The sequence below is a fragment of the Corvus hawaiiensis genome, chromosome 5, assembly GCF_020740725.1.
Source record: "Corvus hawaiiensis isolate bCorHaw1 chromosome 5, bCorHaw1.pri.cur, whole genome shotgun sequence".
Classification (NCBI taxonomy): Eukaryota; Metazoa; Chordata; class Aves; order Passeriformes; family Corvidae; genus Corvus; species Corvus hawaiiensis.
The window spans coordinates 61,745,711-61,760,073 of record NC_063217.1 but is presented as its reverse complement, the minus strand read 5'-3'; the positions used below and the strand labels follow the sequence as shown (position 1 = coordinate 61,760,073).

Genomic DNA, 14,363 nt, shown 5'->3' with positions numbered 1-14,363 from the left:
TTGTATTCTCTTCAAGAGATTACATTAAATAATTCAATGTAATATTAAATCTGGGGGGTTCACATTTGGGGGAGTCTCAGTGTTGGTTGTTTTGGTTTGGTTTTTCTTATTGGGCGCTTCTTTAGAGCCTTTTTGTGATCCAGTGAAAATCTTAAATGTCATTGGTGAATATTTCCAATCCTAGATTTGGTGGAAGCCACAGATACCTTCAGCAATCCACTGGGAACTCAAGCCATATGTTGGAAACTCAAAACTCAGCTCTCAGCACATAATGTTTCAGGAAAGCCACAGGATGTTTCCTATGGCAACCCACTTAGAGCTGTCTGTCTCTCGTTGCTTGGAAAGAAGGCTAAGAACTGCTCATCTGTGTTCTGTGGCTTTTCTCCTTCCCCTTCCTTGCTCTCTCTCAATAATCTAATTACGTAGTGGCTGTAGGGTTTTCTCCTCTTATGTAATAACCAATCTCGGGATTGTAATGATAATCAGACATGGCCCAGGTAAAGCCAGATGGACGGATGGGGACTGGGGCAGAGGCCAGGGAAATAGAAGAGCGCTGCAGCTGAGTCCAGAGCTCTGCCTGAATCTTCAGATGCCTGTTAGGTACAAACCTGTGAGATCTACCAGGAATTGCATGATGCTTTGCTAGAGGAAATAGACTGCAATAAACTTGGGAAACTCTAAACTTCCTTAAGGCCCTGTTGGTGGTAAGCGCTCTTGGAGCACATTTTTATGTAACTGTAGAGTTCTGCTGTCCCCCTCTGTGACTTTCCATGGGGGATCCAGGGCAGGCTCTCTCAGTGACACACAGCTGCTGTGCATTTTTTCACTCCTATCCTGCATGATGTAACATGCATCTTCTTTATCCCATCTCTTGCACTGGTAATGTGGCTGGCAGTTTGGGTTTGTATTTTAAAAACTTGTGATGTAAAACATTGCAGAGCTGGTGCTGTGCTTGGAAGAGGGCTCTCACAGACTCCATGAGGGTCCTGAGATGCCACAGCCTGAGAGGGCAGAGCAACTTTGCTCCCTGTTGGTTTTCATACTGTTTGTTGAAGTTTTTTGAAATGTTCACCATGAGTTATTAGTGAATACTGAGAGCAGTAAGGTAACATTTACTGACCTGCAGGATTTTTAGAAGGTATATTGGATGTATTTATGATCTTTTTAAGCTTGTGCCCTTGTAAACCTGTGACTTTTGTTGATCATTAGTTTCTTGATGAATTCCAGCTCTTCAAAAAGCCCCACCCACCAAAGCGTGTTAGAAGCCGTCTGAATGGAGAGGCTGTGGGAACCTCTGTGCCCCCTGGTTCCACAAGTGACAAGATCTTTTTCCATCATTTGGACAACCTGCGGCCATCTCTTGCTCCAGTGAAGGGTAAACTTTAAACCCACAGTAGTTACTGCTGTTTCTTTGCCCAAGCATTCAGAGTTTCAGCAAGACAGTACTTTTCTATCTTTTGTTAAGCTCTAATTTTCTTACACTGCCCACAGTTTTGTGAGAAAGACAAATTCAAAATATCCTAATGCTGTAAGATTATGTTCTTAGCTACCTTAAAGGTACTTGGGAAACACCATAGCTGCACCAGTTTAAAATAACATTTTAAAATAGAGGGATAAAATTGGAGCCCGAGCACCTCTTTATAAGTTTGAATTTAACAAACAACATTCAGGGTATGTTGCTTCTTAGCCTGTGATAGCCTCAATTTTTGTGATTTTCACGGCAAAAGGATAATTTATCACAGTGACAAGAAATACTGAGGAATGTTGGCAGGAAAGGGTGGTGTTGGTAGCTGCACTGAGACAAAAGAACGTGGTTTTTAACTTCATATCTGACATTAGACTGAACAAAACATAATTGTCTGCGAGGCAGGTAAATGCTATAGAGGGATTTCTTTCCTAGCTGAGTAAAGGAATCTGTGGCTTCCTGCTGTAAAGAGAGAAGGCTGTTCTATTACATGGTGCATAGCAGGGCTTAGAGAGAAGACTAAGTCAGGAAATTAGAAAGCACTATTCTATATTTGGCTCTGCATTTGTTAGGAATGGAGCAAAAGTTGCCATCACTGCAGCTGAAGCAAAGAATATATAAATAGCTACTACAGAGACCTTGCTTTGGCAGAGCAGCAGGTTCTTCAAGGGATTAGACAGTATTTGTCTCTCCCAGCAATAAAACATAACCCCATCTTCTTTTTCAGAGCTCAAGGAGCCTGTGGGGCAGATTGTGTGTACTGATAAAGGCATTCTGGCAGTAGAACAGAACAAGGTTCTCATCCCACCCACATGGAATAAAACGTTTGCTTGGGGCTATGCAGACCTCAGCTGCAGACTGGGGACCTATGAGTCAGACAAGGTTTGTAATCTGCAATTTGTTTCAGCAATTAGTACTCAATAGTGAAAAAAATATGACAATGGAAATTTATTTCGTATGTGAATGAAATAATCCTGTGCTGCATAAGTTTTATTGCTCCCTCTCGGGTACTCTTCATCAGAATGCTGGCAGAATAACATTAACTAATAATAATTTTTTTACCAGGTCTTAGTGACTTAATGAATGCAAGGTGGCAGCCAGGTTTTTATTTTTATCCTACAGAGTACTAGTTCTGCAAGTAATTCTTTGTTTTCTGTATTTTTAGGCGGTGATTGTTTATGAATGCTTGTCCGAATGGGGTCAGATTCTGTGTGCCATTTGCCCCAACCCCAAACTAGTTATCACTGGAGGAACAAGCACAGCAGTGTGTGTGTGGGAAATGGGTGTCTCCAAAGAAAAAGCTAAAGCCCTCACACTGAAACAGGTAAAATACAGTAAAACTGCCTTTCATATAAATAATTGTTATATGATCAAAGTAATTATGTAATGAGTGTTGCTCAGCTTTGAAACCAAGTCTAGCAGATCTCTGGAGAATGGAGTAGTTGAGATACTGACCTGCATTGAAAGTGGGCAAAATGCATCTTTAAAATTGCATTATTTTTAAGAATAGTGGATTGCCAGGAGCCTTCTGGAGAGAAAGGGAATTTGGTAGTGATGTTAACAAAATTATGCAGGTGTGTTTTGTGAAATGATCTGCTTTCTTGTAGTGTTATGTGTAACCCCCCATCTAAAAACTGTGTCAGAAGGGCAGCGAAAGGAGGCTGCCTTAAAGGTTCATTTTAGTCTTTTTAAACAAAAAAGTTAATTAGTTTAATTACAGCAACTTTTAATCTAAAACAAGCACCCATGCTTTAAAGTCAGCTGCAGCTAAGTGCAAAGTAAGTTTTGTGTGTTTACTAAAGAAAAAACAAACCCAACAAATGCAACCAAAAAACCCAACCCCAGCTAAGTCAAAATATTCTAGCAGCTGTGTATCACTGTTATAGTTTGTGTTACTGTTCCGTTAGCATCTTAATAGCAGTACTCTTTTTTTTAGAGGAAATCTTCCCCTCAAATTTATGAAAGGAAATTTAGAGAATTATTTAATAACTTCCCTTGCGCAGTAGTCAGCTGTCTAAAGCTCTGTTTCCCAAAGTGTTTTACTTAAAAACTGTACAAGATAAAACACTATATCTTAAGTTTTGGGGCAGCATATTTTAAGGCCATTTACTGTATTCAGCTAGTGATTTTTAACTGCGTAAGCTGCAGTAATTTGCCTGTATTCCAGACTCTTTTTCCAATGGTTAGATTAAGCCTAAAATGTTAAAGTAGGGCCTAGGATGAGTAGGCGCTTGTAATTTTCTCCTCCTTCCAATTGACTTTGCCTTTTTGGTTGCAGCTCTTTCTTGTCTCTTTTATCTTCTCGTAGTCAGCAGCAGTTTCTATAGGAGTCATTAACTTCTATTTTCAGAATATAATTTCAGGTGCAGCCTGGAACGCGTTCTGACCTTATAAACAGGCTACTGATCCAGAATGGGGTTTTCTTCAGTGGAAGGGTCTGTAACATTAGACCCTTAAAATTTTGTTTTGTCAGAGTTTCTTCTAAATGGAAAAAGTTATTACTTTTACCATTTTGAATTATGGAAATAGTTATCAACTGAAAATTTCTAAGGCAGCTGCATCTTCTGATAGGATATTCTGGTTGTATTACCTGAATCTTTCAGATAAGAGGGTTTAATGTGCAGTTTTTGTGTTCTCTCCTGATTTCAGCTTTTGCTCCTGACTTGTGTTTTGCAGGCACTGCTGGGTCACACTGACACTGTCACGTGCTTAACGGCATCGCTGGCGTATCACATAATTGTGAGTGGATCCCGGGATCGCACCTGCATCATCTGGGATCTGAATAAGCTCTCCTTCCTGACACAGCTCCGAGGGCACAGGGCTCCAATTTCAGCACTCTGTATAAATGAACTAACGGTGAGAGCCACACTCCATCCACCAGGGTGCAGTGGGAACAGTAGCAAGAGTTGGAAGTCATTAAACCAAAGGAAAACAAGCTAGGCTCTCCTGTTAATTTGGCAGAACTTATATAACTCATCTGAAAACTGATTACAACTGGTTTAGGGAATAATTTGTGTCATTTGTCCAGAGCCATATGCGGGTGTATTCTGTGCAGAGTGGCTTGAGCTTAGAAGAGGTTATTAACAGTGCTGGAAGTAGTATAGCTAGTGTGACATTGCAAGGGAGCTGCCAAACCTGCCACAGGAGCTAAGAAAAGCTTTTGATACATGACCTTGGTTGGCTTCTCTTATCTTAAGCTGAATTTGAAGGAAACACGAGATACCTTGGGTGAAGCTGCAGTGCCAGTTTGGTGGAAACAGACATATCCTAAAAGCTTCTGTCCTTGGTGGTCCTGTGAGTTACAAGTCACCATTTATCCAGCTCCCATGCGTGGCCGTCAGGGCTGGATGGACCCTGTTGCAGCTGGAGCAGATGCAGTGGTTGCAATCAAGACAAAAGAGGGCTGCAATGCAAGGAGGGGGTAGCAAGTGGCACAGTTTATTAGCTGCTGATAGTCTGGTTGTAGTGCTGCCAGTGCTTTAGACTGCAGCTCCTGTTTCACCTCTCCACTAGTTTGGACTGTTCCCAGTAAGCAAGCAAATGAAATTTAAGGTGGTACATGTTTGTGGAAAAGAGCAGAGTCAACGTAAGCAGTCTTTGGAAACTGAAAAGGGAAAGTACTGAAAATATGCTGTTGGATTATTATGCTATGAAAAGTGGAGAAATTGGTCAATTCATTCTATGCTGTAAATAGACCAAATAGGTTCCTACTAAGTCTGGTTTTCTAGGTACAGTTTTTTTTAAAAAATGCATATAGTCCTAAAGGTTTCTGTAGCTGGCCAGGCTCACCTTGAATAGAACTTGCTGAAAAGTGCCAGCCTTGGAACTTGGCTTAAAAATGAACCTGGCTTTTATTTTTGCTGAAGAATACCTGCAACTTTGTATTGAAATCTGGAGGTGTTCTTTGTCTTTGCAGGGAGACATTGTATCATGTGCTGGCACTTACATCCATGTGTGGAGCATTAATGGCAGCCCTACTGCAAGTGTAAACACCTTCACTGGCCGAAGCCAGCAGATCATGTGCTGTTTTGTGTCAGAGATGAATGAGTGGGACACCCAGAACGTCATCGTAACGGGGCATTCGGACGGAGTTGTCCGGGTAAGTACCAGCAATCACTGCCTGGAAAATTAAGTTTATGCCTTGATAGTAGTAGTAGTCTGCTTGAGAGAAGTCATGCCTTTCCAACACAGTGTCTTGGCCAGGACCAAAAGCAGTACTTGGGTGTTTCACCTGAACAGTTCTTTCTCCTTTTGGAATCCCCCATTGGGATGTGGTGACCAGCAATAGTCAGCAGAGCAAACATTTTCCTTCCTGCTTTGTTTTGGTCTCCAGCTTTCATGCCTGGAGACTGTTGTTTTGGTTCACCATTTTTGTTTCACACACCTTGAGACAATTCATTTTGCTGCCTAGAAAGAAAAGAGAAACTTACTGTCATCTCTGAAAACTACAAGTCTAACCCAATTTTCAGTACTTTTGTGTGCAGCCTTAACCAGAATCTGCTGGTCAGTACGGCTGTGTGGAGTGGATTCAGGCATGAACATAGATGTCCTTTTGTAGTTTCTAGTCCCCAAAACCAGGGTTTAGTATGGAGATATGACCTGCCTTACATGCTACCAGTGCAAATACATAGTTCTACTAAGCCATTTTAACTCTACAAATAGCTCAGAAAAAGGCCAAGAGTTCAGTAAGTGCCACTTTGCTTATCCCCTGTCCCTCCAGTTCTGGCGGATGGAGTTTTTGCAAGTGCCAGAAACACCAGCTCTGGAGCCTGTGGAGATGCTGGAAATGCAAGAGGACTGTCAGGAAGCACAAATAGGTATGTCTCCTGACAAGTGTTTGGTACTTGCCTGTTGCATCTGATCTTTGCTATAGGTAGATGAAGTCCTGTGGTTATACAGAGCAGAATTGGTGACGGAGATTTTGTCTCAAGGCAGTAGACATCCAGTGGGCACAATAAACAGAGCATCTGAGTTCTTTGTTCTCCACCTTGCTTAAGGTAGTTTCATTTTGCTACAAATAAGAAAAAATGTTGCATATCCTAGCTTTTTTATCTGTGAAGGTGGAACTTTACTCTGTGTATTTGTTTCTCTTCTTGGTGAACCCAGTCGATTGTCCAAAAGCTAGATATTTTTTAGTATGAAATGGAATTATAGCATAACAGCAGAATTTAAAAAATTGACTGATGGTACAGTCTGTACAAGACAAGCAATGATATCATCTGCCCGTGTTGGAAGATTTTGGTCTGTGCTTCAGGATGGTTTCTTTTAGCCATCTCATCTTCCTCTTGCCGTCTTCATATTGAAGATACAAGCTGGATTTGGATCTGAATCTCATGATACTCACTAGTAATTATTATATCAATACAGCTTTTGGGTTTTTTCAGGGTCACTTGGAGTATGTCTTTGGTAATTGCTTTTTTGTGTTAACAAGTCCTGTTATTAACAAGTCTGCATCATATTTTTCAGACAGAGTTTCAGCATAGCTGACTGTGCTTACTTGTGTAAGTTTTGCTGAAAGGTTTTGCTAACTTGAGTGTTTCTGAAGTTTTTGCTCCTTTTGTCTATCATAGCCTCCCTCAGAGGGACTATTGTAGGAAATAGCTTCAGCTAAAGGAGTGTTGTTCTCTGGCAACAGAAAAAAGTGTTTATAAAAGTGCAAAAAATATGGATCATGTGATTCCTGACAGGAGCTGAATCTCTGAAAAGGCTCTGAGATGCCTGCATGCAGTGTCCCCCTCTCACGCAGTGTCGGTACCCGTTGGGTTGCAGGCAGTGCAGCAGCAGAGTAAGGAGAAAGCTCAGGCCATAGCCAGGCTCACTAACAGCGCCTTTCCCCTGTTATGCCAATCCAGGGCAGGAAGCCCAGGAGGAGGACAGCAGTGACTCCGAGGCAGATGATCCATGCATAGGCCAGGACACAAAACTGCAGGAGAGCCAGAGCCAACCAAGCAGCACCAGCCACAGGCCTCGGTCATCGTCAGCCAGAGCAGCGGCAGCGTGGTCAGCAGACAGTGGCTCCGATGACTCCAGGCGTTGGTCAGACCAGCTCAGCTTGGATGAGAAAGATGGATTTATCTTTGTGAATTATTCAGAGGGACAAGCAAAAATGCATCTCCATGCTCAGGTTAACCACCCCCACCCCAGCTATGCTGAGGCACGGCACTACAGCAAGCTCAAACCAGGTAAAAGAAACTCTGCACAACCCTCAGTTTTATTCCTGAGTGAAATGTTCTAGAAAAAGAGAAAAACTTGAATGTCTGAGGGAGATTTTTTTCTTACTACGAAGTTGCAGTTACGAGTATTTTGGGGGAGGAGGGAACAAAAATGAGAAGGAGCAGATTTGCTTTATCCTCTCCCACGTCCCACTCCTTTGTAGGATACAGATGGGAGCGTCAGCTGGTGTTCAGAAGCAAACTAACTATGCACACGGCATTTGATCGCAAAGACAACGCACACCCAGCAGAAATCACTGCGCTCGGCATCTCCAAGTGAGTAGCTCGCACATGAAGCCTTCAAGCAGTTTTGGGTGTTGCCAGCAGGCAGTGGTACCATTGTTCACAACACTGTTTTGTGGTGCTTCTGTTTGGGGCAGCCTTCTTCAAGGACTGAGATAAAAACACTGAAGGGGAGATCTATTCAGCTGCTTTGTGTTACACAGAGTGTTGCAGCTCCGTTTCTCAGTCAGAGCAGGGTAATTGGGGCGTTAGTTACCATGCCAGTACTTTACCATTTTACGTTCTCTGGTGTGTAAAATGGGTCGTTGATGCCTGTGTGTTACCGTGCCAGAGCTGTTGCAGGAATGCTTTTGCTTTTCCTTGCAGGGATCACAGCAGGATCCTGATTGGGGATGGCCGGGGCAGGGTGTTCAGCTGGTCGGTGAGCGATCAGCCGGGCCGGTCCGCAGCCGACCACTGGGTGAAGGATGAGGGTGGCGACAGCTGCTCAGGCTGCACCGTGCGCTTCTCGCTCACCGAGAGGCGGCACCACTGCAGGAACTGTGGACAGCTCTTCTGCCAGAAGTAAGCAGCCAACAGCCTCCCTTGGGCTCTTTTCCATACAGAATTTTAGGTGGGGTAAAGCTCTGAAATACCACAGAACTCTGCTGAAAGATTGAGGCTGCTTAAACTATGTGCAGGACTGTGAGGATGCTGATTTAGGGGCCACTAGCAGGCAGCCTCAGACAGGAACATGTATCACATAGAGGATGTGTGTGAGCTGCCCTTACCCACAAACTGAAGTGCAAGTGTCCTCTCTGATCTACTGGGTCAGAGATGATATTTTTAGCTTCATCTCTCAGCATCTAAACTGGTGACAACAGCTATTTTTGAGCTGTCTGTTACACAGTCTCATTCCACTGACTCTGTGTTGATCATTTGAGTTAAATTCTGCTTCTGCCACACTGCGTTGCATCTCCATGTCAAGGCAAGTTAGGACAGTTTTCTGGTGTTTGAAGTCGTGATGGTAATTCCCACAGCTCAATAGAAAATGGATAGAAATGGAGGGGACCTGTGTTCAGTGGTGGGTTTTTTTTCTCCACAGGTGCAGCCGGTTTCAGTCAGAAATCAAACGGCTGAAGATTTCATCACCGGTCAGGGTGTGCCAGAACTGCTTCTACAACCTGCAGCATGAGCGGGGCTCAGAGGAGGGGCCCAGAAATTGATGGGGGCTGACAAACCTCCTCTGGCCCCACTGTCCCTCCAGGAACCAGTGAGAGCATCAGAAGGGATTGGAATATTGTCTGTTTACACTTACATTTATACTGCATTCTAAGCACTAAAAGTAAAAAGGGATCATTGCATTGGTTTGTGTTGACAGAAGGCAGACGAGGCGAACAGCGAAATGAAGAGAAGAGCAAGGCCCAGGAAGACAAATAACCACAAATCCAAGAGAGCTGGCAGCCCCTAAACCCATGCTGACGTGGCTGTCGAGAAAATCCTCACTTATCCTAAACACCCCTTCTTGTCTTGTTTTTGTAGAGTTAGTCATCTTAACCGGGGGGAGGGGAGGGCAAGGCTTTTTAGAAGATAGTTGTAAATCTGCCTTCTTCGCAAGCAACTGTGTATATTGTAAATAAGTATAACAGCCTTTTTATCTAAATATGAACTTAACTGCCTGTTACATGGGACTTCAGATTAACCACTGTACTTTGCGTGGCATCTTTATCTCATCTATCAATTTAAACACAAATGTTTAAAAAAAAAAAAACAAAACCAGAAAACTCGAAGGCATTATGTGTATTTCTGTTAAAAATCCAGTCTGTGCATGTTTGTTTTTTCAGTTGCCCACAGTATCTTAAGTGAGGCTATTCATAGAATTACATGGATTTTTTCAAAAGAAAACATTTTTGAGAATAGGAACTTGGAGTATTTTATTCTAGCTGTAAGATAACCAGGAACTAAATTGTACACTTGTGTTGCATTTTATACCAAACTATTTACCACCTCAGTGTTGTTCATATTTAATATGGCCTCTTTTATACATATGTCAGAGCTGCAGTTTTGTTACTTACTTATTGTTCATTAGCAGCTGATTCATGCAGTGCAAGAACCAGCTTTTACCTTCTTTAGTCAATAGCAATTGGCTTTTGCATATAGGTACAGAATTAATTCCTTGTGCGTAAAATTTAACTGCTGTTGTCCCGTAGCTTCTTTGCAAAAAAAGCTTTTGGAACAACAGGCATTGCTCTAAAGCAGGGTGATCTTGGTCATGTCAGAAATGCTCCTCAGAGCTCTCTTTGTCTTTCAGCACACGCCATCAGCTTGAGGACAGCAGTAGATTTCCATTATGTTCGTTAAGTTTCAATATGAATTTAATTGCAGTATTTTTTTACTACTCTGTCATTTATTTTGCACTACATGTGGGATGAAGTAGAGACACTGATATCCACTGGGATTGGAGCACGTTCATTGGATAGGCCCATGGACTTAATTTCTGCATGAGGTCTTGCCAGTGGGTTTTTGTTTGGGCGAGGGGGGAGAGGGAGGGCAGCAGCCAGGTTTGGTTTTGTTTTTTAACATATGTGTATATATTTTGTAAATGGGTGACAAACTGATCTAGAGCTAGGTATATTCACAATGGATTCTTTTAAATAGAGGTAAGGATATGACCCAGACCAACAGAAGACAGGTGGCTCTGATAGTACTTGAGTGAATGTTGTCACTTACAGGGATGAGATTATCCTTCACTTGGAGTGACTTGGGCAGGCTCTGACCCTGGCACAGCAAATCCTCAAAACCAGCATTGTCATTGGAATTGCACCATCAAAAATGCCAGGCCCTCTGTGTTGGGGTGATCTCCTTCCAGAGGGTCCCTGGCATTGCGGGGGCACCCCTGTCTTCTCTTGATTTGAGCTTTTAGCGGTGAATAATTCGTTAATTCTGACCACTTACTATTTACCCTGGTATCACATGTTTATGCACTGAAGGTTAAATATGTATTTTGATACTTGTTTGTTTATTATGTATGTGCTGGTCTGTAAAATGAGATATATTCCTGTTTTGGTATGTATACTAGGTCCCCAAATGAACAGAAAGGCTTCTCTAGAGCCCTTGCACACTGTTGAGTAAATGCAGGTTTGTTGAGCTTAGCTGACCCAAATTTTGGATCCAAAGAGTGATGGTCAAGTAGCCACACTGACTACTGGCTGCCTGACAGATTTGACCCTAAAAACAGGAAGAGGTCCTCAGTAAGCATGTGCGGAGCACTGGAATTTCTGTGTTCAGCTGTTCTCTCTAACGTTGCCTTCACCCATCCCAAAATGATGCAAAACCAGCATAGTTCAGAAGACAGGCTAGTGGCCTTAATGTTTTCTGTTTGAAGAAAAGGCTATTTTAACAACTCTTAGATGCCTTTGAGTCCACAGTTTTCCTCCCCTTGCCTCCAGATTTCCAAATCATCCCCAAATTTAAGGAAGCCTTCTTTTCTGTGGACTGCAACTTGTACAGCCACGCAATTAAACCCTAATAAAAGCCAAGCTACGACAACAACACTGATGTGATCCAACACTGAAGCCAGGACACGGTCCTGCTGGGGGGCCATGGGGACAGGGGGCTGTCAGCCACAGAGACGCATTGTACAGGTGTTGTTCCGCGCCTGCGGCGGTGTTTGGCAGCGCACTAAAGAAATCCTTATTCTTTACAAATTCTGCAGTGTGCAGGCTAGGCCCAGTTTACATTCTGCAAGCAAACCACCACAGCCCTCTGACTTAATTCTGTTCCCAAAAAAACCACGTTTTTGCTTGTTGGAGGCGAAGGGAGACAAACACACCTGCTCGTATTTCCTCTGGCAGCTGGTGCTGTGGGCAGCTGTGGTGTTCATGTGGGAGTGGGGTTTTTTTCCATTTCATTCAAGCTTCTAATGCAAATACTTGCTTTGTTTTCCATGTAAAAATCCGTTGAGCAAAAATATACTCATGTACACTAACATTAGTAGACTGTATTCTCTGCAAGTACCTCACGTCTTCTCCTGCCTTGTTCTTTGTAGTAAACTTATCCATGTACTCCTAACATTCGTATGTAGTGTGCAACTGTAATGTCATGCTTTTGAGAGGGGGTTGGCTGCCTCCAGCCAACATTCATCAGTTCAATAGCAAAACACTTTAGAGAAGTTATTTTGCACTTTCTTATGTATAAAATTGGTAGAAACTTATATTTGCTTTGTATCATTTAAAGACTCCTTTTGTTTCGGTAAATGAACTGTGTATAAAATACTTATGCAGTTAAAACTGTTTTTAGAAAGTATTTTTAATTTCAGCAAGTTTGGTTACTTGTTGCATGACTATTAACACAGCTGACTTTTTGTGTCAGTGCAATGTATATTTTTTTTGTCCTGTTATTAACTTGTAAGCCCTAGTTAAATGGCCATTTATTTGTACAGCATCAGGAGTAAATTGAAGATAACTGGCTAAGACTGGAGTGTGGAATTTTGTACTATATTGCAGAATCCAATATCTGTTTTTTGGTGGTTACGTAAAAGGCCTGACGATTTACTATCTAGTGTGCAATCTGTGATATCTGAATGTTCATTGTATATTTGTCTCCAATGCAAAAAGGTAGAGTAACACAATTACAACAATACATTATTAAATGCAATAGTTCAGGTACTGAAGTATTTTTTTTTTCATTTCAAATAAATACCTGCTATTTACCACCAAAAAGCTGTTTTGCATTTGTTGGAAAGACACATTTGCAGCTGAATAAACGTTTTTAAGTCGGAGTGGTGAGTAACGTTTTTCTGTGTCATCAGGAGGAGTAAGTTTCTATTACTTGTTACAGTTTTGCTTTCTGAATGTGGGTGTGGCCATCCATGACGGTGCAGCATGAAATGGTGTGCCTTAGTTTGTTCTTTCTTGCTTTATATTGTTGAGTGTGAATTCAGCAGAATCTGACAGTGTGTAGAAGAACAGGCTGTGCTGATACAGTGAAAGCAGACAGAAAAGAATTATTTAAGTCATGCTGGATAAGGGCAATGGAAAAGGAGGGAGTTACAGAAGCCATTTCCATGGCCTTGCTGAGCCATGTCTGGGTTATATGGGATGGTAATGTCCACTTTTCATAGGTTGAAGTATTTCACACTCTGCCATTTCCACATTTTAAATCTTTCCACACTCAAAAAATGCTTTCTCTTTAACAGTTTTGGGGCAGTTACTGTGCTCAGCGTGGATGCAGGCACTTGACAGCTGCAGCCTGGGTGTCCTTCTGCTGCCAGGGAGCAGGTCATGGATGAACCTCACCAAAGCACTCTGACCCAGGTAATCATGCCAGCTCCGGGCTGTGGGGTCTCACCTCACTCTTTTTGGGGAGAGATTTCCTACTAACAGTAGCTCCAGGCTGCTCTGTGCAGCTGGGTCATTTACTATATGCAGTATTTCAGGCTCATTTTCCCTGGCTCATTTTCCCAGTGTGGTGGAGAGTGGAGGTGCCAGGAACAAGCATTGGGAAGTGGTGGAGCCCACAATCCTGATGTACTTTTTGATGGGGAAAGTGCAATCCCAGCCCTGCCCCGTGGAGCACAGGTTTCAGTGTTGACATTAAGTCAAGGGACTCATTAACACTGGAGTCCCTGTTGCAGATCAGGCGTTGGAAGAGCTGGTTTGGCTCCTTTCTGTCCAGACAAACAAAAGGGTGACTAATTAGGAAATCCATAGCTCTTGGGAGCTTCCTGCACTACAGCTGGGTCTGGGAGAAGGAGAGAATGGTAAAATTTGTGGCAGCTCTAAGGTCAGTGTTGGAACTGTAAAATCCCAACAGGCATCAGCTGGGCCAGCAGCCAGGTTTGGAGTGAAACAAGGCAGTTGTTGAGTTACAGGGCAGCTCTTTGCAAGTGCCCCAGCTTCTAGCTCTGGCTCCACCACAGGGCCTGCCAGGCAGAAGCACTACCCAGGGCCAGGCATTCCATTTAGCCCGAAAACCAAATTTGTGGCCAGTTTGCTGTGACCAGATTGTCTCTCATGACAGGTGCAGTAACCCAGTTCAGAAAAGTGAGATTGAGCTGCTTTCCAGGCTGTGTTCTGTGCTGTATAAAGTGCATGGGTGTTTTGAAGGAATTCCCAGCAGCGGGACATGTCCGTGTCCATGTCAGGACACAGATCTGATTCTCTAGTGAGGTTACTGTGCCACACCGTGTAGAGAGGAGGGTGGGGTAAGCAAGCACAGGAGCAGGGCTGATGTGCTGGGAGCCAAATCCTGCCCTGTCTTCGTGGAGAAGACTTGAGTGGCACTGCATGGGATGTGGGGCTGGCCCTCCAAAAAAGAGCAATTTGTAAGGAAGGGAACCAAAACTTGGTCACGGATGAACCTAAATGCAATCCTGCCTACTGAAGGAGGGCAGCAGAGCCCCTGGTGCAGGAGCTGGGCAGGAGTGTTTCATGGTAAATACTGAGGTGGGGGGGATGTGTAGC

General features: G+C 43.1%; 1 protein-coding gene across 9 annotated transcripts in view; it reads left to right on the top strand.

Moving 5' to 3' along the window:
- The window catches only part of WDFY3 (WD repeat and FYVE domain containing 3), a 152,655-nt gene extending 139,977 nt beyond the window's left edge, over nucleotides 1-12,678 (top strand). For all 9 annotated transcript variants that reach the window (XM_048304684.1, XM_048304683.1, XM_048304676.1 and 6 more), the window contains 10 exons: nucleotides 1,228-1,375; nucleotides 2,193-2,347; nucleotides 2,631-2,789; nucleotides 4,142-4,321; nucleotides 5,382-5,564; nucleotides 6,186-6,282; nucleotides 7,318-7,647; nucleotides 7,842-7,953; nucleotides 8,287-8,484; nucleotides 9,005-12,678. In XM_048304684.1, coding sequence (XP_048160641.1) covers nucleotides 1,228-1,375; nucleotides 2,193-2,347; nucleotides 2,631-2,789; nucleotides 4,142-4,321; nucleotides 5,382-5,564; nucleotides 6,186-6,282; nucleotides 7,318-7,647; nucleotides 7,842-7,953; nucleotides 8,287-8,484; nucleotides 9,005-9,125 — 1,683 coding nt within the window. In that variant the 3' untranslated portion in view covers nucleotides 9,126-12,678. The remainder of the gene's footprint in view (nucleotides 1-1,227; nucleotides 1,376-2,192; nucleotides 2,348-2,630; nucleotides 2,790-4,141; nucleotides 4,322-5,381; nucleotides 5,565-6,185; nucleotides 6,283-7,317; nucleotides 7,648-7,841; nucleotides 7,954-8,286; nucleotides 8,485-9,004) is intronic.
- Nucleotides 12,679-14,363: the final 1,685 nt, after the last annotated feature.